Here is a 26,661-nt window from a genome sequence, read left to right as displayed (position 1 = left end):
AACTGCAGTGAACTCCAGACTTATTACTTCTTTCCATTTTTTATGCTGCATAAACCCTAAACCCTGTTCAGTTTATGATCCCTTAAACCAAAGAAAAGTAGCATTATCACAACTGAAAAAGCAGGAAGTAGGAACTGATTTAAAGAGGTAAACAGTGAAAGTAGTTGCTGATTAATGTTTTTATCAACTGACCAAAAAAAAAATTAGCTAAAATTTGAACTTTGTTTTACGATATATTGTTGTTTTATCTATGCCAATAGTGTCAAGGAATGGTGTGGATGTCTTAAAGTGACAGTACTAACAATAATAAGCATAGATTATAAAAGTTTATCAATAGTAAATGTTTTCATTTTCACATTCTGAACATTCAGTATATTCTTGGTTATAGAATTGGGGTCTGTTTTGTTATTTCACGACCCTGCAAGCAAATCTTTGTTAGTCAAGTGTTCCTCATTAAAATCTGTGACTGCTTCCAGCTACAACTTAATTAGCTACTGTGTGGACACCAATTATCCTCTATTTGGTTCTGACTAAAACATCTTTTAAAAAACGTATAATGTGACAGACATCTTGTGAGAAAAAAGGGCTCATTAAGATATTTTGATGTCGGTGGATGCTCAGCTTTTCACTGCAATTTCTCATAACTACACCTCTCAGCAGTCCCTCCGGCACCACTGCAACATCAGAAAAAAAAAAGAGCATTGCTGTTTGTTCTGTGCTTGTTAAGGCCAGTTCACACAGAGCCCATTCCAACTAATTTAAGGCTTGTCTTCTGACAGCTTGAGCAAACCTCCTTCTGCACAGTATTCCTTTGAAATGCTGATTTGATCTTGTTTATTCAGATAGCAAATACAGTAATCAAAATATGAGTTCTTCAAGGAACAAGATAAATGGATTTTTCCTTTGTTTGTTTCATTGTTTAATTCAATCTGTGATACGATTCAATATCAATTAACCTTGCTCTTATCATACTGCAGTCCAAAAACGGATGTTTATGTTTGAATTCACTAATTTGGTGTATCTCAGTGTATTTCAAAATGTAAGTACATGAAGTTTAAACAATATGCTATACATGTGAATTTAATGCAACAACTACCAACCAAGGTATAAAAGCAGTCTGTGCACAATAGCTAAAAATGATTTATTTCCTCAGAATTTACCTTTGATAGCTCTTGTGGCTAGTAGTTGGCACTGTTTATCATACATGCACCGCACCTTTAAAGTGTCATCCATAGACTGGAGTTGTGCACCCCTGCTGCAAATGGTCCAAACAGGCACTTTTACTTATTCCATCTCTGACAACTTCAAAGCAGCCCACTCACTTACTCGGCATTAACGCAGAGGAATAATTGATGAAGCAAACACTTCATATTGAATGGCTACTTCGTGATGTTGCGCAATTATGAGTTGTGTTTATTGATGCCACTGAGCAAGGACACGCCGAGGACATATGGGGTCCATTTTACCTTGAGGTAAATGGCAGGATAGACACATAACATGTTAAAAAAATAAAAAAAAGAGCGAAATGCAGGGCACTTTATATTGGTTGACTGGTAAATGCCAGTTTTAAATGAAGTGCAAACTATTTTGAGAAAAGACCATTTTGGACTTCACTCAAAAGCAATTTCACTGATGTTAACAGCAGTTTACTGCATAAATCGAGTCAGCTATCCATAATCCAAAGTACAAAGAAAAAAAACCAATCCAAAACATCAAGGAGAATAAAAGAAAACAATGTGCATTTTCTTTAGTTAGTATTTCTGCATGACATAATGGAGAGTGGGACGCAATGTTTGACCAAACACAGAAGTAGTACAAGCTCCTGTTTTTAGATAATGTCCCCCCATCATATATCCTACAGTTGCTTTAATAGACAAGTAGCTATTGAAAGTTAGTCACTTTTTCTTTCTAAGCATCATTAACAGATAATAGGATACAGTTACTCTCCCTAGAAGACCATTGCCTCTTTTGTAAGACCTAGAGTCATCAATCGGAGCATTAACTACACCCCTCGAACTCTTAAAGCTTCTCGAGAAAGCACACGAGCATCAGTCGGAAAATGAAACTCTATGGTTGTTAGAAACATTAGGTTTGAAATCCTGACAGTCAAAGCATCTTAACATCACAGGGTAGCCGGTTTGTGTGAAGTGTCACCCGACTCTGAGCGGTATAGTCAGTATCTCCCTCTCTATAAATCTGAAACCTTAAAACAAAATCACTCCTTCACATTCTCCTTTTGTCTCTGCAGAGTCCTCACAGACCTGTATATCACAAATTTTCACCTACCCAATTCTATCCTTTTCACACCTGAATCTGTTAGATTACTGAAACCCAGAATCCAGGAATGCATGGTATCCCTAAATGCAGACGTCTACATCCCAAATCTCGTCTACTATGTACATGTTTGTTGATTGTTGCCTGCTTTGTCTTTGGTTAGAATATTGTATGTTATTGTTGCACAGTGCGCTAGGTCTTTAGAGACATGAATGTGTAGTTTAGGGGGCATTCACACCTTCTTTGGGTTAAGTTATTCAAATGAAGTGCAGCTCATTTCTGGCTTAAACATGGACATTCAAAAATGTATGCGATTAGATTATATGAAAATCTAGATTTGACCTGAACTGAAGTTTGATTGAAAATGATTTTTTTTGTTTTGTTTTGTTTCAGTTGTTTTCAAAATAATCTGATTGGTTTGGTGTAGAAAAAACTAAATGATCAGACTCCCTGTGGAGTTAGGGGACCACTCATAGCACTTTAAATCAATGACTCTATGAGCAGGTTCACATTTTGATCTTATGATACACCAGAATCCACAGGGATACACGCAAGTATGTTGGTGGTGCAGCAAATCCAGCACAGTAGTAATAAATGCAATAAATGCAGCTTTAAAAATACTTTTTTTAAAGATTTTGTAACATGGCAAAGTTCAGCTGGAAAAACCTGCCTACTGCATACTGGCGTTTACATGGATATTACTTTGAAACTTGAAACCAGTCCAACCAATATCTTTTGTTTTTTTTCTTTTCTCATTTTATTTCCGAAAAAAGCCATGAATCCATAGCCAGATGTTTACTCATCATAATGCCAAACTATAACACTATAACCATGAAATGTATCCTAAATCCTCAAATTGAGAAGCTGGATGCAGCAAATGTTTGGAATTTTTTCCTTGAAAATTGAACTAAAAGAATAATCAATATTCAGAGCTGTGATTAATTAACTTAATAAACAACAAATCAGTTGTTTCATTGCTTCGCCACACCTTTGTTTAAACATCAGTGTGAATCTTAATGTGAACAAACATATAAAGGCAAAAAGTTAGACTTTCTCTGTCTTGCACTAAGGACAAGTGTGATTGCGCCCTCAGACATGTTTATCTGCATATCTGTGGTGTGTGCACTGGAATGCATGTCTAAGTGTTTTTGTGCATGTGTATGTAAGGATATGTCAATGCCTTTCTGCAAATGATTGCGTTTGCTGTGCCATGTCCATGTTTCCGAGATGAATTCATTTGGTTAAACTTGTACGCTCTTTTTTCTCCACCTCCCCTCAGCTGTCTTTTTCTGAAGCCATGCGGAATAAGGCCCGTCTGTCCATCACAGGAAGTGTGGGGGAGAATGGCCGCGTCCTGACGCCAGATTGCCCCAAAGCCGTGCATGCTGGCCACGCCTCCCTTCGACACCCCGGCCTTGCAGTGGTCTCCTCTGGACTGCCCTGAAAACCAAAAACGCCTGCCGTGCCTTATGACACAAAAATATGAAGACTCTGACAGAGACACATCTACACTTGCATACAACAATAACATATTCGCACACACATCATTATAGTTACAGAAACCCTAATAAAAATACTCAGATTCAGAGACATTTTTACACACTTGAATACGCGAACACAAACTGTGCGTCATCATTTCACCTTCCCGCTGCCGTTGACTCTTTTTACGAGAGACTAACGAGACACAGCCGTGGAGTGAACAAAACAATGGACAGCAAGAACTTCACACTTGCCTGCAGCATTCTTTTCCTTTTTTTTTTTTTTTGGGTTGGGGGGGGGGTGCAATTCTTATATCTGCAAGCTAACATGAAAGCCAGCACAGATTTCCATTCAATGAACTTTGAGCTGTGAACCACAAACCCAGTCATGTTGATGACGGTAAAAAAAGATAATGATCACAGTTTAAAGTGGAAGAAAAAAAGAGAAAAACAAGACAACCAAACAATCCTGTTCCTGCTCTGTCTTTACTGAACAAAGATGGCCAAAAAGCCACACTCCCTAACATCGCCTTATTAAGACTACAAACATTGTTTTCACCTTTTCATCATCTTACCTTGCCTGCAAAGACTGCGAGCCAGGTATTATAGCCCTTAGAAGACCAGAAAACTGTAAGCTTGAACGTTCAGACTGTGCAAACCTGCTACTTCGTCATGGACTGTTCAAAATGAATGAAAAATGCTTTCTTATCACACATTTAAAATGATTATTTCTCCAACTCATTGGGTTTATCAATCATACACAATAGTAATAACCTTGAGCCACATGCGTGACCGATCTCGGCCACAAAATATACAGGGGTTTGTAAAGGAACAACATAGTGATTAATAAACTCCCATCATCAGCAGCATCATCATTACAGTAGAAATGCTAGATAACAAAAGATGGTTACATTTTTGTGGGGAGGCAAAGGCAGAGTCTAAGCTGTATATTCAGTGATGGGGAAAAAAAAACACATGAAAAGATCTCAAATGGATTAAAGTGCTACTCAACCTGACCACTAGGACCTCACGGACGTTGTAAAAGGAATGATGGAGGATATGTGGGGAATTTGTGGGTTAAAACCTTTCAAAATTGAGATCCAGGTCTTCTTGAATAAATAATCAATATAGCCCAACGGCTGGAAAGGCAAAACAAAGTTCATCCTTTCTTGCATTTTTGCCCATGGTAGGTTGACTCGACCATTTAGTTTCATTAGCTGTAACAAGGTTGAGAGCCACCGATTTATGCTGCGCGTGCTTAATCTGACTTCAACTATCGAAGTTTACCGGTAGATTTGCCAATTTATCTAAAACTCTAATGGACAGGTTGGTCGAGGTCCTCGGACTTAGCTGGGGGTGTGGGGGGGTACCTTATCAGAAAGCTTGCTTTTCAGAGTAGTTGTATATAAGTGCGTAGCAAAACAGAGCTCACATCTCTTTTTTAATCATCTTAGATAACAATTCATTGCAATAATGAATATAAAAGAAAAATGCCACTACTTGTAATTAAGTGAAAATCTTTTTTATAAATCTACATATTATATATAATGCAAATAAATAAATATATATAAATATATATATATACATCTATAGAGAGCTATAGAAAACATTGATCACTGATTGTCTGAGGCCATGGCATACATTCTGTTATATGGCTCTTTTTTGATAACTTGAGACTATTAATATGCCACAGTCTTTGTGTGTCCTACTCTATACTGAATGTCCATCTGGCACTCACACGGACACACATAGAAATGCACACACATACATTGTTGCATACACAGGGTCAGCTCAGAGTGATCACTCAAGCACCATTACTTATTCACTGGTTTTCATCGTCTAAGAGTGTTTTTATTCCAAAAATCTTTGTGTTTGTGTGTGCGAGTATGCGTGGGCAATAGTAGCCCCTTACACAGTATTCATGAGTGCAGCCCACACGATGACAATACATTTACCTAGGCCTCTAGAGAGGGAGGGATTGCTGTGATTGCTGTACTGTTGGGAAACAATCCAGTGTGACATTTCAAGAGCTTTGTGTTGCATCTCGCATCACTTCAGTGCATTTTGTTGCGTCTTCTCAGCAGATGTGAGTCGGCTCCAGACTGAAATCCAACATGAATTCAAACTGAACAGGGTTTGCATGTCAGTTAATACTGTTTTTGCCCCTTATTTTTTAAACTGTTACTGATTTTTGCTCCTCTACTGACAATAACTACAGTAAATCAATTTGATATCTAAGGAACATTTAGGAAAGAACTGAATTTATATTTGAATGAATTACTGGATTTAATTAATTACCACCATAGTACAGTACAAAGGTGATACTTGCATAGTTACTGTGTCATAATACGGATATTGTAAGTGTGAATGAAATATTTGTTTTTTTTCCTAATTTTTCTGTCTTTCCTGAACCTCTTCATTTACCCGCAATTCATTTCCTTTTCAACTCAAGTTAACACTTTAAGTCTTTATTGTTTTTCACACCTCCCTAGGCTCTCGTTTCCATTGTAGAAATCCCTGTACCTCAACAAATTACAAATGACTTTATTTTCAGCCAAAATGAATTCCAGAATGAGAACACAGAGCTTAATCAACAACTTCAAATGCTATTTTGTAATCTGAGGTTCTTGAGAGCCGTTTGTTCTTGACATTGCATACCTAATGCACTGTAACTGTTTTCAGGTCACACGCATTTACCAATCAGCCCTGACATTAAAACCGCATACATGTTATTGTGTGGAAGGTCTGGAGGCGAGAACACTACCATGGGGCCTTTGTGGTTGTCTTGACCTCTCCTGGTGATGTGGTGAGCCACACTGTCGTGCTTTGGAAGCCACAGCTATCAGAGAGCGCTGCTGCCCTGGGACGATGTGTTTCGACTGCAGTGTTTTGATGGATGGTGCAGGTGGAGGTAAAGCCCATATGAGTACCAGGAAACAAGGATTCCCAGCAGAGTATATCAGTGTTGCAAAAAGAACTGGTATTCACTTCACCTGTCAGTGTTGTAATGTTCTGGCTGATTGGCTTTTACCTCATTAGTACTTCATTAAATGGATTAGAGTGAAACTCAACATTGACAAGACATTGCATTCATGGACATTTTTTATTTCTTCAGTTTCAAACAGCTGAATAAAACACTTTTTGAAAATCAAAAGAAATGAGGCGGACATTTTCCAAACTCTTCTCCTCAGCAGGGGGTCAGTACAGCAGCACTGTGCCATTACAGCAAGAGGAAAAACTGTGCAAATAGTTTATACAATTGATTAGCTAAGCCACCAGTTGATATTGATCGAGCTGTCACCAGGCAAGACGGTTAAGCTGCACATGAAACTGCTGCATTTCTTTGTTTGACATTCTTTGTTTTGCCACTTCCAGCACTCAAGATTTCATATGTAGACAAGAAAATGCTCATTTCTGGGCTGTCAACACTCTTTTCTTTCTAAATGTCTTAAGGCCCATTTAATTTCTTTTTCTAGTAAAACATCAATGCTGAACCTGCAGTCTTTCTGTGGTTATTTATCCACTGATCATAACTCTCATTCTATTTTGTTCAACAATTCATGATGCAAATAAACCACCAACCTTCATCTGCAGCTCACATGAATAAAGACCATAACCATTTAGTTAACTATTTGTAATGAGATGCACAGAAATTTCAATCTTTAAACAACTCATCAATCCTAAACAACTTGACTGTTAGTGCTTTATTGATACTCCCCAAATAAAATGTAAAACCCAAGACTGTAGAGTCATAGATCACATGATCTATGATCTATGAATAGATTATAATTATTTACTTTTAGAGGATATGTTATAAAAAAATAAGGTGGAGGAATTACCATGAGGAAATGGAGCAGTAAGCTACCTGCCAAGATCTCCGTTACTTCAGCCTCTACAGAGGCTCTATTTTAACCTGCTGGGCCATTCCAACTCGTAATTCATGGTAAGATTTCTCCTAAAAGAGGGATCAGTACTAATTGCATTGTAGGTCAAATCTGTTGCATGGATCTCAGTCGAGACACCTGCTGTGAAAGAGAAAGATGAAAGGAGTTGGGTTGCTCACTCTACATCCAAAACAAGTTGCAAGGCAAAGAAAAAACATTAACTTAAATAGAAGATGTATTTTTTTATTAAAACATGTAGCGGACATCTTATAGACAGTATTTCAAGTTGCGAAAATAAGGGCAAACCATGTCTTGTTTAGGAATTGTTTGAGTCATATTATAATCATCAGTATTTCTAATTCAAACAAAGGGTGTCACCACACAGCAACTACTCATTTCTGATTGTTCCAAAATGAGTAACTTTGTGTTAGAGTCTGCTGTGACTCTTCATCGCTCACACACATTCTGACTATTCACACTATAGTTCTATTGATTTTGTGCCTTCTTCCACATAAAACTAACCTGGTTTTGTAGTCATGTTTAATCTTCAACATTATCTTAACACTAAGTTCGCGAGTAAATCTTCAAAAATCTTTAAAAGTGAGTCAAATATTTTTTGTGCAGTTCGTTTACGGTCTGTCTCTGAAGCTTCACACAGCACAGTCCCTTTTGTTAAAGACACTGAAAATTCCCTGCTGTGACTGTCATTTGGGCTCCTTTTTTCAATCCTTGGGGACCCAACACTCCTAATGCAGAGCCATCACTGACAAGCATTTCCCATCTCGCTCATACTCTCACAGACACACACACAGACACACATGCACTCACACCCCACACAGGGTTATTACTGACAAGCATTTCCCATTTACCCGAGATTGAAGCAAAATAACCGTTTTTGGGGGAGTCCAGCCACCCTTTTAACCTTGCACCTTCATGTGCAAATGCACACAACACACACACAAACACGTTCAATCAACTTCTGTAATCATTCCTGCAGAGTGAAAGCAGCCTTTTCCCCTTTTTAGTTTCATTGGCTCGGTTCATCCTATCTTTCTCAGACTCAGACTTTTCCTCATTCAGTTCTGCATTATGTCGTCCTCCTGTTCAGCCCCTCCTTGTTTCTCTTCTCTTCTGTTCTCACTCTCTGTTCCTCTGCTCATTCTCTTTATTCTCCGTCCTGTCATATTTCATTTCTCAATTTTTACATCCCTCTATCTGGGGAATACATCTCAAACCCTGTTTTCTCATCTACAGCTCCTCTCCTGTCATGACCACCTCTCCTGCTCCTTTTCTTTCACACATCTCTCATGATGGGAAAGAAAATTAAATTCCACAACTCTGCACACACCAGCAGCTGTGATGTTCTGTTGTTGTTGCTGCTGCAGCTGCCATGATCTTGATATTTCAGGGCTGCTGAGAAGTCTGCCGCTTACACACAGACCTATAGTCAATCAGATACTCCATGGCATGACAACAACGGAACACGCAGCTGGGTTTCCACAGGCGTGGATAAGCACAACATAATTTTCCGACTGAATGGGGAATAAATAAAAACAGCAAACTATTATTCCTTTACTACCCTCTGAAAAGTGTGACTAAAATATTTTTGGTTCAGACTCAAGAGTGAATCAAATGGAACTGATTATATGTTCTTTAAAAAACAAAGGATTAATTTCTGGATGACTAATCAAAATTTTGAGGCACCTTTTCTTTTTATTTTAAATAATTTTTTGATTATCATATATCTAATAAAAACACTAGGAGGGAGTGATCATTGCTGTGAGCATCTGTGTGTTATGTGTAAGAGAAGAGAAAATACTCAGTTAAACTGAGCCTGTCATCATAATATTAGAGGGGTGGAAAAAATGCTTAGCAGGTGATCATCTTCCTGTGTCTGTTCAGTAAGCAGCCCACTGCTCTTAAATGGGCTTCTGAACTATCAGTTCATTTGTCAAAAGAAATTAACATTCAGACTCACCTGTGACATGATGGTCTTAAACTTTTGATTAAAATCATCTACTGTGTGGCATTTATCAGAAAACCAGTTTATTGACTGTTAAACACAAAAACAATGTGTGCACGATAAGTAAACTTTGCAATAAAGACGCTTTCATGGAACTGCAAAGCATCTGCCAGCAGCACTTCAGAGGCCGGAATCAAATAGTTTATCTGTCAAAGGGAGTAACAAAAGTGACAAAATCTAAAGCACTTCTTCACTTTGTGACATTTTTAAATGACCTGTAGACCTTTCATGACTAAATCATTTGTTTAATCTGTTATGCTGTCAAGACAGAAAACAACAGGTTTGAGGAAAGAAGATGTAAGCAAAGCTTCTAAATTTTTGCGTACCTAAAATTTTCAGTTATGTGCATCAGTGCCACTTGTGTAAAAAAGTCTAGAGCCATGTAAGTACCCAATTGTGACAAACCATGAGGACAAATTCATCTAATTACCCCAACTGAGCGCCTTCATGCAAGTATTCATGGTAATTACGGGAAGGTTTGAGCTCTGTCAGAATCAGCAGCTTAAATTCTTCTGAACAGGAAAGGTGATATTTTTGCCAGCACTGAATTGTAATGATTGTTGCGATATCTGTGCCAATCAACTCTATAATTGCCTGACAGACATGGACCCAACATGTCCAGTCAGAGTTAGAGATATGTTGATTCGCTTGGCATGGTCTATTGAGTAAATAGGAGCCCTCCAGTACTAGTTCAGAGTCAATAATTGGCTTTATATTTCTCAGAAAGTGAGCTATCACAGTGATAAAAGCGTTTTCCCTTGTTAGCCTTGAAACGACAATGTACAGTTCAAAAAGCATGGGTTAGATTATGACAAACCCACTAACATACCCCTGGTTCCATTTTAATTTACAATGCCTAAATGCCAAATTTTTACTTTTTCCAAATTATACAGAATTGAACATTTTCCAAATCTGAACTACAAAATTAAACACAGAGAGTCATGGAGGAAATAGTGCTTTTCTTGCTGCTGTAAGTTTGACATGTCTCAGATGTAGACACACATACACAGAGCGACCCGCAGGCGGTTGAGTCGCTGCATCCCTCCAACTCTGAAGGACTGTTTTGTACCAGTACAGTGGGCTTTCAGAACAGTTTTAAATCCAGAGAGAGCAGAAAAAAAGCCTTTTATACTAAGACTTCATTTCTAGGACAGAGTATAGTCCTGGAATGGAAAAACAAAGTAGTCTTTGTGATTAGATCTGCCTGCATTGACAACCTAACTGAGCACATGTGTGTGAGAGTATCCTCATATGAAAATCAGGTGGCTTTACAGTTCAAAATTAGTCTTGCATATGTATTTTGCATCTTTGAAGTGCAATCTAAAAGTGCCCTTTTAATTGCCTCTGTCTTAGTTAAGTAGGTAACTTTTTGTTTGCTTGCTGCAGTTTTGTGTTAGAAAAAACAATAACCCAAGTGTCACTAGTTTGCATTGGTTTTAGTAAAATCCTCAAAAGCTCATATCATATTCTGAAAAGTTGGAATATTGTCTGCAGTGTAAATTCAAAAAAAGACATAATAATGTTTAAATAATTTAAGCCCTGTGTTCATTTTCAAATTAAACAAAGACAACAATGAACAGAAATATGAAACTAAGAAACTATATCCTTGAGTGTGGATGAGGGCGACAGAATCCTGGAGGAAGTGCACAACGCTTAAAACTTGGAAATGAGGTTGCGTCATTATTCTTTAAACAAAGTCTTGAGAGCTTAAAAGAGTAAGGGAGACAACTGTGAAACTAGAACATATTTAAGAACTTTTATTCAACTCAAACCATCAGAAGTAAAACTGGGAAATCATTAACATCGTATAAATGAGACATCAGAAATGGAAACGTAACATTTCAGCGAGGAAATCATGATGATCAATAAAAAAAATCAATAAATATTGAATATACTGTGTAATTGCTCTGGATGACATAGACTTCAATAGAGTTGCAAGTTTTAAATGTTACAGTACGATCGTAGCAGAACTTCAAACAATATTTTCCAACATGCACACCAAACACTCAACTTTTAAACAGACACAAATGGAAAAAGACTTAATGACATTACACAGTAATAAAAAAGCATGTACATTTTAAAGTGGATAATGTCTGAATTATATTATTGTATATAATTATATAGCTGCCTTGGTTTCGTTCTTCAGGTTATTAACAACCTTAGAGCTTTTCCTACACTGACCAGTTTAGATCTCCATGAAAGGCTGTGACCAACTGAATACAGTCACAACGGCCCTCATCAATAATTTTTTAGCACATACACTTGACAGAAAAATGTAAGCATCATAAATCTTTTTATACAAGAAAGTATAAGTTGAGCACTGTTGTATTTCAAAGTTTGAGGCTAAATGACACATGCAAGAACACGTGGCGCATACAACGGCACAGATTTGAAGCATAATGGCAAATTCTTGAAACTTTTCTTCACTAGTAATGATTTGTAGCACTGACAACCCAGCATTTAACACCTTAGTGTATTTTGGCATGGGACTGAGAAGATGTTAAAAATCGCACTTTATAAATCAGGTGTGTTCGTGGCTAAGTAGCTGGGTGTGGAAAACAAATCCTCTTCTGCATTTTTAACACTGTGGCATCATTTTTGTCTTACCGCCATTTCACATACACATTAAAAGGCACTGCTTTGTTACGATGGTCAGAAACGTGCTTGGCCTCCATCTTGGGCTACTCCTTGGCCTAATTCCAATCTGGAATGATCCTTTATGTACTTCACATATCCAAATGAAGAATACTGTGATGTTGTCACTATTCTAATCCATTCTTTCTCTCCTTCATGTCAGGCTTTTACTGACTGATGGTCTTTGTGCAGCTGCATTCTCTCTTTCTCCACTTGGAGACGCTCTCTTTCAATCTGCAGCCTGCCAGCCTCAAATTTAAAGAACTGCAGCCTCTCCTTCTCCAGCTGCAGTCTCTCCTTCTCCAGATTAATCTTTTCTGTCTCCAGATCCACCACCGACATCCAGCCTCTGGCTCTCTTCTCTCCCTGTCTGTCATGTGTAGAGGATAAAGAGGTGGAGGATGATGGTGGGCCCTGTTGTGGTGGCAGGTTAAAGGAGGAGTTGACGTGCTCTGATTGGCTGACAATCAGGAGCCTCAGCCTCTCTCTCTCCACCTGTAAGCACTCCCTCTCCAGGTGAAGTCGTTCTCGTTCCACTTCCACCTGGCGGAGTCGCTCCCTCTCCACCGCCAGCCGCTCTTTCTCCACAGCCAGCCGTTCCGTCTCCACAGTCAGACGTTGTTTTTCCAGCTCCAATCGCTGCTTCTCAACAGCAACAAGAAATCCTGCACCCACACTCTCGTGATCGCCGAGTCCACCCAGGCCATGAGTCTGCATTCCCATCAGGCCTACATCCAGCAGTAGGTCTCTGTTGGTGGTGGAGGTCGGATCTCTGGAGGAACCGAGCATGCCCAAGTGGTTGTGGGGGAAAGTATCACCAGCCTGCCCCTCTCCACGTGTCTCAATGTCGCTGAGGAGAGAGGGGATGTCATCCTCATCCATCTCGCCGTCTCCACCATCATCATCCAGCTTTAGGGACAGACAGAGATCATTAAAAGGGTAGCATACAGTTGAATTTCAGTTTATTTGTCATAAGAATAAACTCTACTCTGACTGATTCACTAATACTGAGAAAATGAATGATTGGGATTTTACGTTGCAGAAAGGGAAATGTAGGCTCTTGCTTTCCTTCTGATCCTGATCAGTGTTGTGCAGCTTCTATGCTATTGTCAATGAGTGTGTATATAATTTCATCTTTTGACTCTATCACGCACTAAAGAGGCTATTATAGAGGTCTGTCTCCCAAAGGATTTTCAACTCAAAACATTGTGACTCCATTTGATGGTTTCTTGCAGCAAGCTGATCATGTCACGGTCTGATGCACAAACCTATCATCTCTGTTACTCCTACAAATACGGCAATTTGAAGAATTTTACAAGAATAGCTCCATCTTAATGAGGAAAGGTTGTTTTATGGTGTTAGTGAGTAATTGTGAAGCCCAGACACATTAAAGAAAAAAAAAGGAACAGGATCAGTAGTTTTGGAAGCAGATCTGAATGTATTTACAAAACAGTCAAATTTAAATGTCTTCAATTAAAATCTTAATTAGCGCAATCTTAATAGAATTTGATCTGTACCTTCTGATGCTACTGGGGCCCAATTAAAATACTGGAAAAGAGCCACTTGATCGACAAATCATGCTGCATAATCACTGTGAGGTTTAAACGTCTGCAGATGAGGATATTAATTCAGCTAATGAACAAATTAGCAATACTCGTCTATTTGTCTCGGTATACAATAAACAACGTTAATGTGTGGTGTGTATGAAAGCAAATGAAAGTTGTGCAGAAAATAATTCTTCTGACAATCAGGAGCATCTAGTCAAAAGGTTCAGGCAGAACAATTACTCTGCATGGGACACAAGCTCATTCTACGTTGTTATTGACTTTCTGTTTCATACTCTGTATTCACTTATGTCATCCTCCATCTTCACACTCTGATGTGCCATTGTGGACTGGCCGGCACTCGGCTCACCAAGGGCAGCCAGCTCTGGCCAGTCGCACTGACAGTCCTTTGGGAAGCTTGAGAGGTCAAGTAGCTGGTCACACCCAGACCCCAGAGAGGCTGCCTCATGCTCAGGGGAGGACTGATTGTCCTCAGTCTTCATGGCCAGAGAGGAGGATGAGGAAGACAGAGAAAGCTCAGATTTTAGCTGTTTTTTCTTCGTCAGTGCACGCCAGTCCAGGTAACGACGCTTCACCTGCCCGGTCGATCAAGAGGGAAAAGAATAACGGTTTCTGAGATAACAGGATGATGACTATTTGGATCAAGAATTCAAATTTGCTTCGAAAACGCACCTCAGCGGCAGTACGCAGCTCCCCCTCCCCCAGCGCATTCACACCTTGTGCCACTTCCTCCCATGCTTGCCTCTTCAGCTCATTAACTGCTGTGTTCTGTTCAGAGAGGAGAAAAACAACAAGAAACAGCAATTAGGCTCTTAACTACTCTAACACAGGTTATTGCCACAGCTTTTGTAGTAAATTGCAGTACATGAAAGAGCTCTCGTTGGGCTGTGTGTACAATATTAGAAGCACAGGCTCCAGGTAAAAACTAATGGAAATGCCTTTTTTGGTGAAATCATAACAAAGCTTCTACATCTGTAAAACAAAACAATCCCTTTGATTACAGCCCAACTAATAGCATATTTTAGTGTTCCTGGTTTTGATTTAGAGTAACTTAAGAAATATATTCAAATGAACCAATTTTGGCAGATTAGAATATTTTCTTTTTAAAAAATGTTATTGAACAAGCACAACAGGACAAATGAACAACAAAAGACTTTTATGTAATGAAATTAAAAATGCTGACAAACTACAAATATTTGGTTGTATCACCTTTGTCAACACCCTAGAATTCTTTTCTCGGCGCCATGAAGAGCTTTTTTGTGCTTTTCTTTCAGCAGATGTATTCTCCATTGTTGTTTGGCCTTGTAGCCAGGCTTGTTTCATTGTGCAGCGTACTGTGTGGGCTAAAACCTCCACTCCAGATTAATCCAGATCAACCAGATGCAATTTAGATATCTTGTATGGTGTTCTCTTCTTCTTTCTTTCTTTTTCTTTTTTTTTCCAACAATTTAAACCAACCTTGACAGACTTGTCAGACAGTCCAATCCCTCCTTTCTGCAGGGCAAAGTGCTCCTGTCCTTATGGGATCAAGTAACAGTGGCCATCTAACCCTTCAGCTGAGGTGATGAGGATATTTTAGATGGCTTGAGATGGCTAAAAGTTGATTAGCAAAAGAAAAAAAAAGAAAAGCTATATACCTGCCAGAATCCGATACAGAGGGGTAGGCTCAAAGGTGAGTGACTTGGATTGGCCTTAGTCTTTGAATTATCGGAAAGTTTTTATAACTATGGCACTACGATTAGAAAAAGCTGAAACAAGAATTTCAAAAGTGTTGGCGATCATTGTCTTTGTGTTCTTTAATAACATAATTTCAAATACTACTAGAGACTATGAAAAGGAAACTGCAGACAATCAACTCATTCACTGGTTGGTCAAGGTTAGGTGATCAAAGAAAATCAAGTACAGGGAACTTTTCTCTGTTTTTAATTTGTTTGAAAAATAGTTCAAATTCATCCAAAGGATGGTGAACAGATGATTCTTCATTCCACCACGACATATTAAACATCTGCTATTGGTGGTATTCAAAAACTTTGCAGACATTTTAAGTGCTGTATTTAAAATTTAGAGCTACCATTCATTCAGATTAAGACTTTTCACTTAAATTTGATCTTTTCACTTAAATGTGATCACGTAAAAAAGGAAAAACAAAAGAAAATCCAATTAAAATACTAGTTTATAGAGTATCAAGAAAGTCATTTAAACCATTCAATTTAAATCAAATTTTAAAAGATCACTTTAACAAACCAAACATCAGGTTGGCTGTTACACATAAGCTTTAGCTAACACTTAATGAGAGTTTTGAAAAGTATTTTTTTTTCTTATAATCATATATTACAGGTGACCGATGTGCTTATACAGCAGCTTAATACAGCAGCTTAATACAGCAGCTGCAGCTGACAAACAGAACGACCATTGCTATTTAGCGCTTCTAAATTATTGTAAATATATCACTTCTACCATGTCTTGTTACTTTAAGTCAATGTACAGTTCAAATACATCTGTCAATATTGGCTGATTATTTATAGGGTTGGATAAATGGATAAATGAATTCTGCTGCAGTTCCTGTTAATCTATGTTCCGTGTAACCGAAATCACAAAAAATCCCCAAGAACTTTGACTTCTTCACCGTGAGTTAGAATGCAAATGTCGAGCAGGTGTGTGTATGCATTAGTCAGTATGTACAGGACATAATGCACTACACCTCTGATTATATGTCACTTTGAAGGGGAAGAAAAGAGAAGAGAAAAGACAATCCACACCTGCTGTCTGGAAAACAACACGTCTCTCCTCTTGTGGATCTCTCTGATGAGAGTCTGTGTTTCCCTCACACTGTAGTTGCTCTTCCTCTTTCTCTTCAGATGCTTTACTTGCAGAAAATCCAGCTTGGCAGCAGAAAGTGTGACACAAAAGCAGAAATACAAGGAGAAACAGAGACGAGGAGAAACAAAAAGGGAAAAGTCACACAAAAAGTAGCAGGGAAAAAGGAGGTTTAGGTAGGTATAGAAGAATAAAGGAAAGAAATAAAGAATGGTAGAGGGATTGACAGATCACAGGTAAAAGTGCAGGTGGGACTAAGCTCTCAGAGGTAGAGAAGTTTGGATGTGTGCCAAAAAGGTTAGTGCATGTCTTCCAGAGAAGCTTCCCTTCAAAAACACAAAACAGTTTCCAACAGTTAAGACTTCCTCTGTAACTTCAATTGTCTCTGAAGTTTTCCACCTCCTGGGAGACAGAAACCAGCTGTTACATTAGATGTTGTCTCTATGTGGGGACAGGTGAGACTTGGAGGAATCGAAAAATCGAGATCATGGCAGGTAGGTTGGAGAAGTAAACCATCCAAAGCTTTATTTTTTCCCAGTTTGCGTGGAGGGTTCCCTTTCTTGCCTCGATTAGGACCTGATTTGATGTAGCTACAGCCAAGGAGTCTTATTTTGACGACACTTGCGGGGTGCTTCGCCTTTGATTTCCTGATCCAGGCAGCTGCCAGGTGAGCTGAGAAGCATCACAGTCTGGAAGGAGTCTATAGTCTTCCTATAAGTCAAGCAGAGAGAGGATCAAGTTGCTAAATTTATATGCAGCAGCATGTGTGGATTTGCCCACACACAAATTTGTTATATTGACAGAACTCTAGTTTGGATTTCAAAGGGAATGCACTGGACTAATAGTTGAAATAATAAGAAGAAGAAGAAGAAGAAGTGAAAAAAATAGACTGACACTGTAACATTCATGCAATTTGTCTATAATAAAGAAACGATATATTCGATATAAATGTATCATGTAAAACTATTGTTCAGTACAAATAGAGAGAGTAAATTTAGCATGTATGTTTAGAAGCTGGCAACATGTTCGTGTACTGCAGGCAGTAGTGAATGTAGATTAAGCCCTGTAGTATCTCCTAAACATTTCCAGTGAGCATGGCGAATTATAAGAATAGGCTTGGGGTGTTTTATCTGAAAAGAGGAGCGCAACACACTTTGATCTTCTCAGTCAGCAGGTTAAATATAATCTCATCACCACCCCCCCAAAACAATAGTGATCTATGACAAATAGTAAAAACAACTCACCTTACCCATAAAGATGAACCGCAATCACAACATCGTTGAAATATAATTTATGCTCCTTTCAAGATACGTCGGAAAGTAACATTACTGAGATACAAAATTTCAATCTGATTTGGGTTTTGGTCTGAAGTTATCCTTTGATATAAAAGAAATTATACTAGTCGTAAAGACGTTTGGTGTGCATTTCTTTACGGCAAACAGCGCTTGAATTGGTATTTGTTGCACCATGTAAACATTTCATTCCGTTTTGTTGGTGCGGCTTATTGAAAATATGATGTTAATACGAACATAAAAGTGTACCACATGTATAGCTCGTCGGATTTGAGAGATTGCTCTTTGAAATCTTTTGGCCTGTCCAGTTTTTAAAAGGAAAATGACCAAATTTATTCAAATCCCAGGATGGTTTAAAGTATTTACAACATTCATCTAATCACCTGAAGGTATCATTAGTGGTGCACCATTTCGACTGATCCTATTGGTCAATCCTCCACCGCGCCCACTTATGACGACATTGAATCTCGTCGTACTCTTCCGGGCAGGGGCACCGCTGTCACATCCGAAATGTAAACAGAGAGCCCGCTTGTGCTGTACTTTTATTAATGGTCTTCTCTTCAGCGCAGAGTTGTAGTTTCCTGTGACGACCTGAATCTCTGATATGTAAATATTTTCAGACTTCCCAGGTAAACTACACATGCTAACACGCCATGCTAACCGCAGCTCACTAATAACACGTGAACAGCTTGAAGTTGTTCAGGAGTTCAGATGACTCTGGAGTGAAGAGATGGGCTCTGTCCGCTGGGCTTTCCGCTGCGGATCTTGGACACCGAGCAGGTCTGACTGGCTGTTCGCTGCTCGCTGCATCCAGCGGGAGGAGAAGGACAGAATCGGACAGTTTGTTTACGCCAAGGATGCTAAATCAGCTTTGGTGAGTCTGGCTTTAAACGGTTAGTTTCTACCACCTTCTGCAGCTATTTCCGTCAAGTCTTGATATTTGTCAAGTGTAAGAGACTCTCTGTCTAACTCCAACAGGCTGGTCGCTTGTTGATCAGGAAGTTTGTGTGTGAGAGGATGGGGATCCCTTGGTCTGAGATCACACTAGCGCGATCTCCCCGAGGAAAGCCCTACCTGGCTGCGCCGCTAAAGGTTATCTTTAATTCTTCTTTATGGAAATATTTTACATGTCCACCATACCTCAAACTATTCTTCAGGCTGGGACAGGGATTAGCAGCACAGCGAGATTTTTATCAATTTATGATATTGACAGTTTTTGAAAAGTCATCAGAAATACGTCCATAATCTAGTGTACAGATGGAATTGTGTTTTTCTGTCCTGTATTTTGAGCATTGATCATTTTACATATTTGGTTTTTAAAGTATTTATATAATCCTTAAGACTCGTTTCCATCTAGACTGTAGGTGGGAGTATGGAGGCTAAAACCTGTCTATAACCCCCTTTTTCATATTATTCCGTCATAAAGGTCAGTTCAGATTCTGACCAGTCCTGGAGTTTCAACCTCTCTCACCAAGGAGACTACGCCGTGCTTGCTGCAGAGCAGGGGTTGCAGGTCGGGGTGGATGTAATGAAGACCACCATGCCAGGTAAATGCAGGGGTTTGTAGCTCAGGCAGGATATGAAAAGAAATGTTCACGTAAGACGTAAAATCAACCCACGCCTTATCAGCATTAAAACACATGTTGTTTCAGGCATAAGAAAATACTCTCAACATTTTGTTCTAATTGACTGTATTTGTCTGTCATAACTTTTGTTGTTTTAATTCAAGAAACAACTAAATCAATCCAAATGTGTCATACTGATAGTCATGCTTTTGTAATTCCCAAAGTCATCCACAAGAGGTCACTGTTGTCTCGCACAAATATACACATGTATATAAAGTTGACCATGGCTACTAGTGTGAGCATGTGTGTGTGTACATTGAAATTTCTGGTGTTGTGTTGATAATTAAGGGGGAGCCATGGTCCAGTCTCTGTCCTGAATTTTATCCTCCATCCTCTTGCTCCTTTTCTTCCCCTCTTCATCCCTTTCTTTTTCTGTCCTCAACCCCCCCAATTTCAGGTAGCAGCTCTGTGCCGGAGTTTTTCCGCATCATGACTCGTCAGTTTACAGAGTACGAGTGGAGCACCATCCAATCAGCCGGCTCGGAGCACCAGCAGCTCGCCACGTTCTACCGCCACTGGGTAACCACGGCAACCATACAACCCTGTCATCACATTGCATTGCTGCTGGGCCTCGCAGGTGGTGTGTGTGTGTGTGTGTGCGTGCGTGCGTGTGTGTGTATGCGTGAGAAAGAGATGGAAGGAAACACAGAGAGAAAATAAAATTGCCAATGTCCTTTGAGATTCTGCACAAACATGTGTGAACTCTTCTCAAGTCACCTTTTTACCCAGTTTCCACCTTTTTCTCACATTCTGTCGCCCCTGTACAATATCTCTGCATGTCTTTTTTTTTTTATGGTGTAAATTTTCCTCCTTTTATCTTTTTCTCTCATTTTGCTTCTTGCAGACACACACACACACACACAGATGGTCAGCGAAAGCAACAGTGGAGCTAAGTAAAGATGTTGTGAGATTGAGAGGGTGGCACAGAGACGTCAAGCTCTGATATCACCACCACACGGTTGACTAATGGCAGAGCTCAACGGTTGCCATAGCGATTAGCCCTGTAATAGTGTTATTGTGGCTTATTGGCTGTTGAGCAGGGCTGGTTTGGCTGGACACACACACACATTCTGCATGTAAAGTCCCTCTTTTGTATAAACTCCTTAACATGTGTGCTCAGATGACCATCTGCTGTGCTCGTGCTATTTAGCCAAATTACACAACACATACACACAGATTGTCCTCATCTTTGTCAGACAAACAAGCTTCCTGTATTTGTTTTATATGTGCCTGTGAACGTTTTCTGCATGCAGCTGATCAGGTTTGCTCCCTTTGCTCCAAGGCCCTGAAGGAGAGCTTCATTAAGGCCATCGGCACCGGTCTGGGCTTCAACCTGCAGCGGGTGGAGTTTCACTTGGCGTCTGAAGCGCTGATACAGGGCAAGCTGCTAAGCCAGACAAAGATGTATCTTGATGAGGAAGAAGAAGAAGACTGGATATTTGAAGTGAGCCTTGTTTGTGTCTTTCTGGGGCTTTTTTTTCAAATATAATGTTGACATGAGGAAAGAGCGATCGGTGCCAAAGACCCATGCAGTGCTTCCCATGCCCCTAAGATATCCAAGGTAGACTAGATTATTGAATAAGAAGGTGTCGGATTGTGGCTTCCAAAAGTAAACTTAAGCAAAGCTAAGGACAGCGGTGCTTCGTTCTTTACTTGATGCCCTCTTGACGTCATCTGCACATACACAAGAGATGTAGACGAGTGATCTGATCAGGTGCCCCTCAGCCCTCCCAACCACATGTCAAGGGATGAGAGGACTTTCCTTCTCCCTCAGAGGAGCAGAATCGCCATTATCGACTGCTCTTTATGTTTCCATGTTATCCTTGTGGGTTTCTGTCCTCAACCTCTTTTCCATTCCACTCCACTTCATGCTTTCTTTTTTCCAGTGTCCCTTCCTTTCTTCTCCCACTTCACCTTCTTCCTTCACTGTACCACGCCTGCTCCCTGTAGTGTCTCCTCTGTTCCCTCTCGTCCCCCTGTTACCAGTTGCAGGGATGAACAAGTGTCTGTTAAAAGGTTATCACTGGTTTAAAAAAGCCCAATGTTACCTCTCCTCTCCACTATCCCTCTCAAGGATCTAGAAGCCTAATGCTGTTTTTGTGTTTTGCTGTTTTTCCACCAGGGAAAAATGGTCCTTGAAACGATCGCCGCTATGTAACTGCTGATATGCTGCCTTTCTAAAAATGCACAATGAAAAATAGGATTAAAATGTCTTGCAAATGCATTCTGTTTTTATTTGAATTGGAAACAGGTTGTGACACAGGATTGAAAAGGTTGAAACAAACTAATGATTGTATCATTAACGAATAACTCGTATGATAATGAGTAATTTATTGAAGCTGCTTTTCAGGCAAAACAGCTAACGCTTGCTGGTACTATTTACCTAAATGTAAGCATTTTAGGACTTTTACCATCTATTGTAAATGGTATACTGTCCGAATTTTTTTTTGTCTGACATTTGAGGATGTCACCTCAGGCTCTGGAAGATTATGATGAGTATTTTTCCTGACACTTTAGAGACAGAGGCGTCCGTCCATGTCTCAGCTACTCCTGCTTATCCTTTAAATGGTCAGTGAAGGGAGGCAGAGGACGCCCTGTACAGTCAATCACACAGAGAGACAGACAACCATTCGCACTCACACTTACAGCCCTTTCAAAATCAGGCTATATATATGTGTGGGTGCTGATAGTGTGTGTGTGTGTGTGTGTGTGTGTGTGTGTGTGTGTGTGTGTGTGTGTGTGTGTGTGTGGTTTCACAGGAGAGCCTCCTGGATGCTGACCATCATGTTGCAGTAGCACTTGGACCAGTTGACAAACCAGGCTCTGATGTAAGGACACTTGACATTTCTTTGTTTTTATATGTGCTCTAATTCAGAAAAAATAGACGATTAGGATTTAATATTTTTTAATAAAAACAATAGTATTTGTTTTGAACAAATAACAAACAAATCTCCATGTTCAGATCAATTTCAGTTCAGCTTTATTTATATAGCGCCAACTAACAACAAATGTCATCTCAAGGCATTTCAAAGATGCAGCCGAATTCAAGCCAGCTACAATCTAATACATTGTAATCCAATCAAATCCAATTAAGTCATTTCCAAATTAGTCCAATTCATACAAAGCCAACTGAAAAAAGTTGCCAAGCTAAGGAAACCAACAGATTGCACCGAAACTGTTAAAATCCCTTTAAAACAGGAATAAAAGGAAAGGTACCTGCTGAGAAAGAGAGACTCAAGTTAATGACAACAATAATGTCATCAGTACATGGACAGAGCAGAGTGAGGAAAGATGCATCATGGGAGGTCTCCCAGCAGTATAAAGCAGCCTGTAGCAGCATCATTGTGGGATGTTTCAGGGTCACCTGGGCCATCACTAACTCTAAGCTTTATCAAAAAGGAAAGTTTTAAGACTAATTTTAATGTTAGAGGGTGTCTGCTTCCCGAACATGTACAGATAGCTGGTTCCACAAGAGAGGGCTCTGATAACTGAAGGCTCTGCCTCCCATTCTACATTTAGGAACTCCAGGAACCACAAGTAGACCTGCAGTCTGAGAGCGAAGTGCTCCGTTTGGAAAATATTGCACCATGACATCTTTAAGATATGATGGATCTTGGTCATTAAGAGCTTTATGTGTGAGGAGAAGAATTTGAAATTATTTTTTTAATTTAACAGGGAGCCAATGAAGCGAAGCTAAAACTAGAGAAATGTGATCTCTCCTGTTAGATTTCATCAGAACTCTGGCTGCAGCATTTTGGATCAGCTGGAGGCTTTTCAGAGAATGTTTTACAGCCTAGTAATAAAGAATTACAGCAGTTCTTGAAGTAACAAATACATGGAGTAGTTTTTCTGCATCACCCTGAGACAAGATGTTCCCAATTTTATTACGAAGGTGGCTACAGGAAGGAACTGTCTTGCTATATACTTACTCTAGAAGGCATTTCCTTGGCTTCTAGTACTACAGTGAGGAACCTTGGATTCATATTTTACCAGGATCTGCCCTATGACCTGCATATAAAACAGTTTCTAGGACTGCCTTCTTCATATGTAGTTATCAAACAGTCCTGGATCAAGAGTAGGTTCTCACCTGTAACTCTCAGGTTGTGAAAGGCTCCTGAATCTCCAGTACCACTAAGCAAGCAGCATAATGAAGACCAAAGAGCTCTCCAAGCAGGTCAGGGACAAACTTTTAAAGAAGTACAGCATAGAGATGAGCTATTAAAAATCTGTGCCGTGACTTAAATATTGATGTACGCCAGCAGAACACATCCAGCTAGAAGAAGCAGGAGCAGTTTTGGGCTTTTAGAGATGCACTTATATAAATCTACCCAAAAACACTTTCAGCTGCAAAAGGGGGCGTTCCAAGTACTGACCTTGTTTATTTGGTTGTTGTAATGTTTTGATTTTTTTTTTTTTTAAATGAATGGGGCCAAAAAGAAAAAAAAGATCTATCACTTTAAAAAGACTAACTGCTAACAAAACAAAAGCATCAATGCTTAGTGGGCCCTTAAGGTTTTCTGCCTCACTCATTGAAGAGAGTCTACTGATTTTCTTTCACTAAGAATGAAATGAAGAATGGATTGTTTAGATCCAGCTGATTTCAAAGCAACCTCCTGGGTCATTTGCTGTTCGACCATATTGGAGTTGACAGTTCTTCTTTGGCCGCAAATTTTGTCCACCTTCCACAAAAAAATTGGCCCTCACATCAGAGTCAGATCAAGCCTTATTGAAATTTTGATGTGGATTTCAAATTTTCAAAGGTGTACGTCTGTCACGGCCAATTTAAATCAGCTGCAAAGCTGGTTTAACATGAAGTGTTACCAATTTGAAAAAATAAAAAAAAAGTTCAGTTAAGCTGGCACACATTTTTCCAATCAGTGCAGCCCCGCCGTTGTCAGGAACTGTTGCCATAGCAACTGTGTCCTGGGGTACTGCGATGTTTGCAGCCATTTTTTAACAGTTTTCAAATGTAATATCAAACTAGATTAGCAAATATTGAGTCTACATTCATTGAATCATCTCCAGTAATGAGGATCTGTTTGTGATTTAGTCAGACATTATACCTCCATCTCAACGAGCTTGCATTTATTTGATTTTAATCTTTCTACAAGCCAAATTGTCACTTTTTATTCAAATAAATCCTAAGATGCAGCACTATAAAGGACTACTGTGTTACTTCTTAATCTCCTCTTTCTTCTCATTTCCTCTCAGCCTCTTCCCTTATCTCCTCCTCCTCCCGCCACATTTACGCTGCTGTCATTTGGCGAACTCATCGCCTCAGCCTCCCCTCTGACAGAAGAAGATCCTGCCTACTGGGAGAGCTTCCAAATTAAGGCCGAAACGCTGCAGAGACAGAGGGATACACACACATCTGTATGACAATCTGCTTCATGCTGCCACTCACCTGCCACACACACACACAGACACACACTTTAAAAAAAAGGCAAAGAAGAAACACTTGTTCACTGACATTGAAGATGCTCCCTTATTCAGCAAGTTCAGTCAAGTGCTGTCAAGTTTCTTTTGAAGCTAAAAAAAAATAAAAATAAAGTTTGTCTCTAAGAAATCTGCTTTGTCAAACTTTAGATCCTCTGTTCCCTGCAAATCTCTGCACCCTCAGACTTACAAATACTAAATTATATCGTGATGTTGGTGTACCCTGTAAGATGGTGGCTGGTGGGCTTTTAAGGTGTGATTCTAGTCAGCTATGGCGACTGAAAAAGATGTTTGAATAGATGTGAAGCATCAGTTTTATCAGGAATGGAACTATTTCTTCAATAAAAGAAGAACAGTGAAGGATATTCTCTGAATAATCTGATTGATTGTGTGGAGCACTGTTTAACTGTGACAGGTCAGTTTTCTGATAGTTGCTGTTAGTTCAGTGCCTGCAGTAACTGCTGCATGTTCTGTTGTAAATTTATAATCTCGCGTTTCCCTTGTCTTTTCATTCTTCCATGCATATTTATATGTATGAAGCTAGGCAATAATTTACTATCACCTATCAATATCCAGTAGTATACCAGACCATAATCTCATTGTGTTATGGTTCTATTGAAAAAAGGCAGCAAAAATAGGTATTAGTTCACATAAAATGGACAGTGTATAATCTGAAGCATAAAAATGGAATTTTGATTAACCATAATCCTTTGTAATATTAATAGATTGGCTAATTTCCTTCATACTACCCAGCCCTACATGTGCACTCGTGTCATCTTTCGGGTTCTTGTCGTCGTTCACTTCTGCCTGTTGCTCCTCCCCTGTACATCGATGTGCCTCTCAGCTTCTTCCCTCTTTTTTCACCTCACCTTTGTTGTTCTCCCTTCTGTATTACTCCGTGTTGCCTCTTCCGTCTCATCTCCTCTTTTGCTTCCCTCGCCCCTCCCGTTTCTCCGTCTGGTAGCACATCTATTTTAGGACATTTACTTGACCATTGCTTGTTTTTCTGTTTTTCTTTGTAGCTCACTTTCCACCATCTTTTTCATCTCTTTACGCTAGCTTGAAGATGGTTTGTGTCAGTCTCCACAATTATGTATTTCAGTCTCAACCTATAATCATAAGCCTTCTTGCCGGCACGCTGAAGAGGAAATTAATACCTTTCAGAAACCAGGAGTGATAACTTAACTCAGTGCCACGACTAATGACAAGTTGTAATCACATCTTAATTAACATCGAACTGTCCCTGATATAACTGAGTATATATGATGGAATGCTATCTAAATGTATATCAAAACAGAGTACAGTTGTAAATCTTTACAGATGACAGATTTACAGGTTCTGTTGGCTTCTGCACACACTGGAGCAGTTCGCAGCCGTGTGAAGCGACCGTAAAGACTGAGACAATGGTTCTCAACTGGAAAAGGGTGGAGTACACCCTCCAAGTCAGGGATGGATCTCTGTTTCAAGCGGAGGGAGTTTTAGGATCTCCGGAACTTTTCTGGGGGCTTCACCAGTAGTAGTGAGGGCGCTGCACTAGTCTGTTGTGGTAAAGAGAAAGCTGAGCCAAAAGGCAAATCTACATTCCAGCTCTCACCTGTGGTCACAGAATTTGGATAATGACCAAAAGATTGAA

General features: G+C 39.5%; 3 protein-coding genes across 6 annotated transcripts in view; 2 read left to right on the top strand and 1 right to left on the bottom strand.

The window, feature by feature from the left end:
* The window catches only part of gria4a (glutamate receptor, ionotropic, AMPA 4a), a 107,536-nt gene extending 100,273 nt beyond the window's left edge, over positions 1-7,263 (top strand). For 2 of the 4 annotated variants that reach the window (XM_072392590.1, XM_072392591.1), the window contains exon 18: positions 3,554-7,263. In XM_072392590.1, coding sequence (XP_072248691.1) covers positions 3,554-3,718 — 165 coding nt within the window. In that variant the 3' untranslated portion in view covers positions 3,719-7,263. The remainder of the gene's footprint in view (positions 1-3,553) is intronic. The other 2 variants (XM_072392588.1, XM_072392587.1) reach the window with 1 other exon arrangement.
* Positions 7,264-11,438: 4,175 nt separating this feature from the next.
* Positions 11,439-16,905, bottom strand: msantd4 (Myb/SANT-like DNA-binding domain containing 4 with coiled-coils; the record flags this gene model as incomplete). Its single annotated transcript, XM_072391743.1, has 4 exons — positions 11,439-13,202; positions 14,134-14,433; positions 14,531-14,626; positions 16,618-16,905. Coding segments are annotated over 4 exons (1,434 nt in total), but the record flags the coding sequence as incomplete, so codon positions are not given.
* Positions 16,906-18,439: 1,534 nt separating this feature from the next.
* Positions 18,440-25,142, top strand: aasdhppt (aminoadipate-semialdehyde dehydrogenase-phosphopantetheinyl transferase). The gene is made up of 7 exons (XM_072392585.1): positions 18,440-18,841; positions 18,946-19,059; positions 19,394-19,514; positions 19,990-20,111; positions 20,875-21,036; positions 22,352-22,420; positions 24,804-25,142. Exons 1-7 carry the CDS (start codon positions 18,698-18,700, stop codon positions 24,969-24,971), a joined length of 900 nt encoding a protein of 299 aa, XP_072248686.1. The 5' UTR covers positions 18,440-18,697; the 3' UTR covers positions 24,972-25,142.
* Positions 25,143-26,661: the final 1,519 nt, after the last annotated feature.

This window comes from Leuresthes tenuis, unplaced genomic scaffold (genome assembly GCF_036924035.1).
Source record: "Leuresthes tenuis unplaced genomic scaffold, fLeuTen1.0.hap1 SCAF_9, whole genome shotgun sequence".
NCBI lineage: Eukaryota > Metazoa > Chordata > Actinopteri > Atheriniformes > Atherinopsidae > Leuresthes > Leuresthes tenuis.
The sequence above is the reverse complement of the archived record's forward strand: the minus strand, read 5'-3'. Positions and strand labels throughout refer to the sequence as shown.

What these genes read in the sequence shown, in the direction of transcription:
- aasdhppt (XM_072392585.1), top strand. Translation starts at nt 18,698, where the DNA reads ATGGGCTCTGTCCGCTGGGCTTTCCGCTGCGGATCTTGGACACCGAGC. An exon ending in AATGAAGACCACCATGCCAG is followed by an intron (nt 19,515 to 19,989) that starts GTAAATGCAGGG and finishes CCCCAATTTCAG; the next exon opens with GTAGCAGCTCTGTGCCGGAG. An exon ending in AAGAAGACTGGATATTTGAA is followed by an intron (nt 21,037 to 22,351) that starts GTGAGCCTTGTT and finishes GTGGTTTCACAG; the next exon opens with GAGAGCCTCCTGGATGCTGA.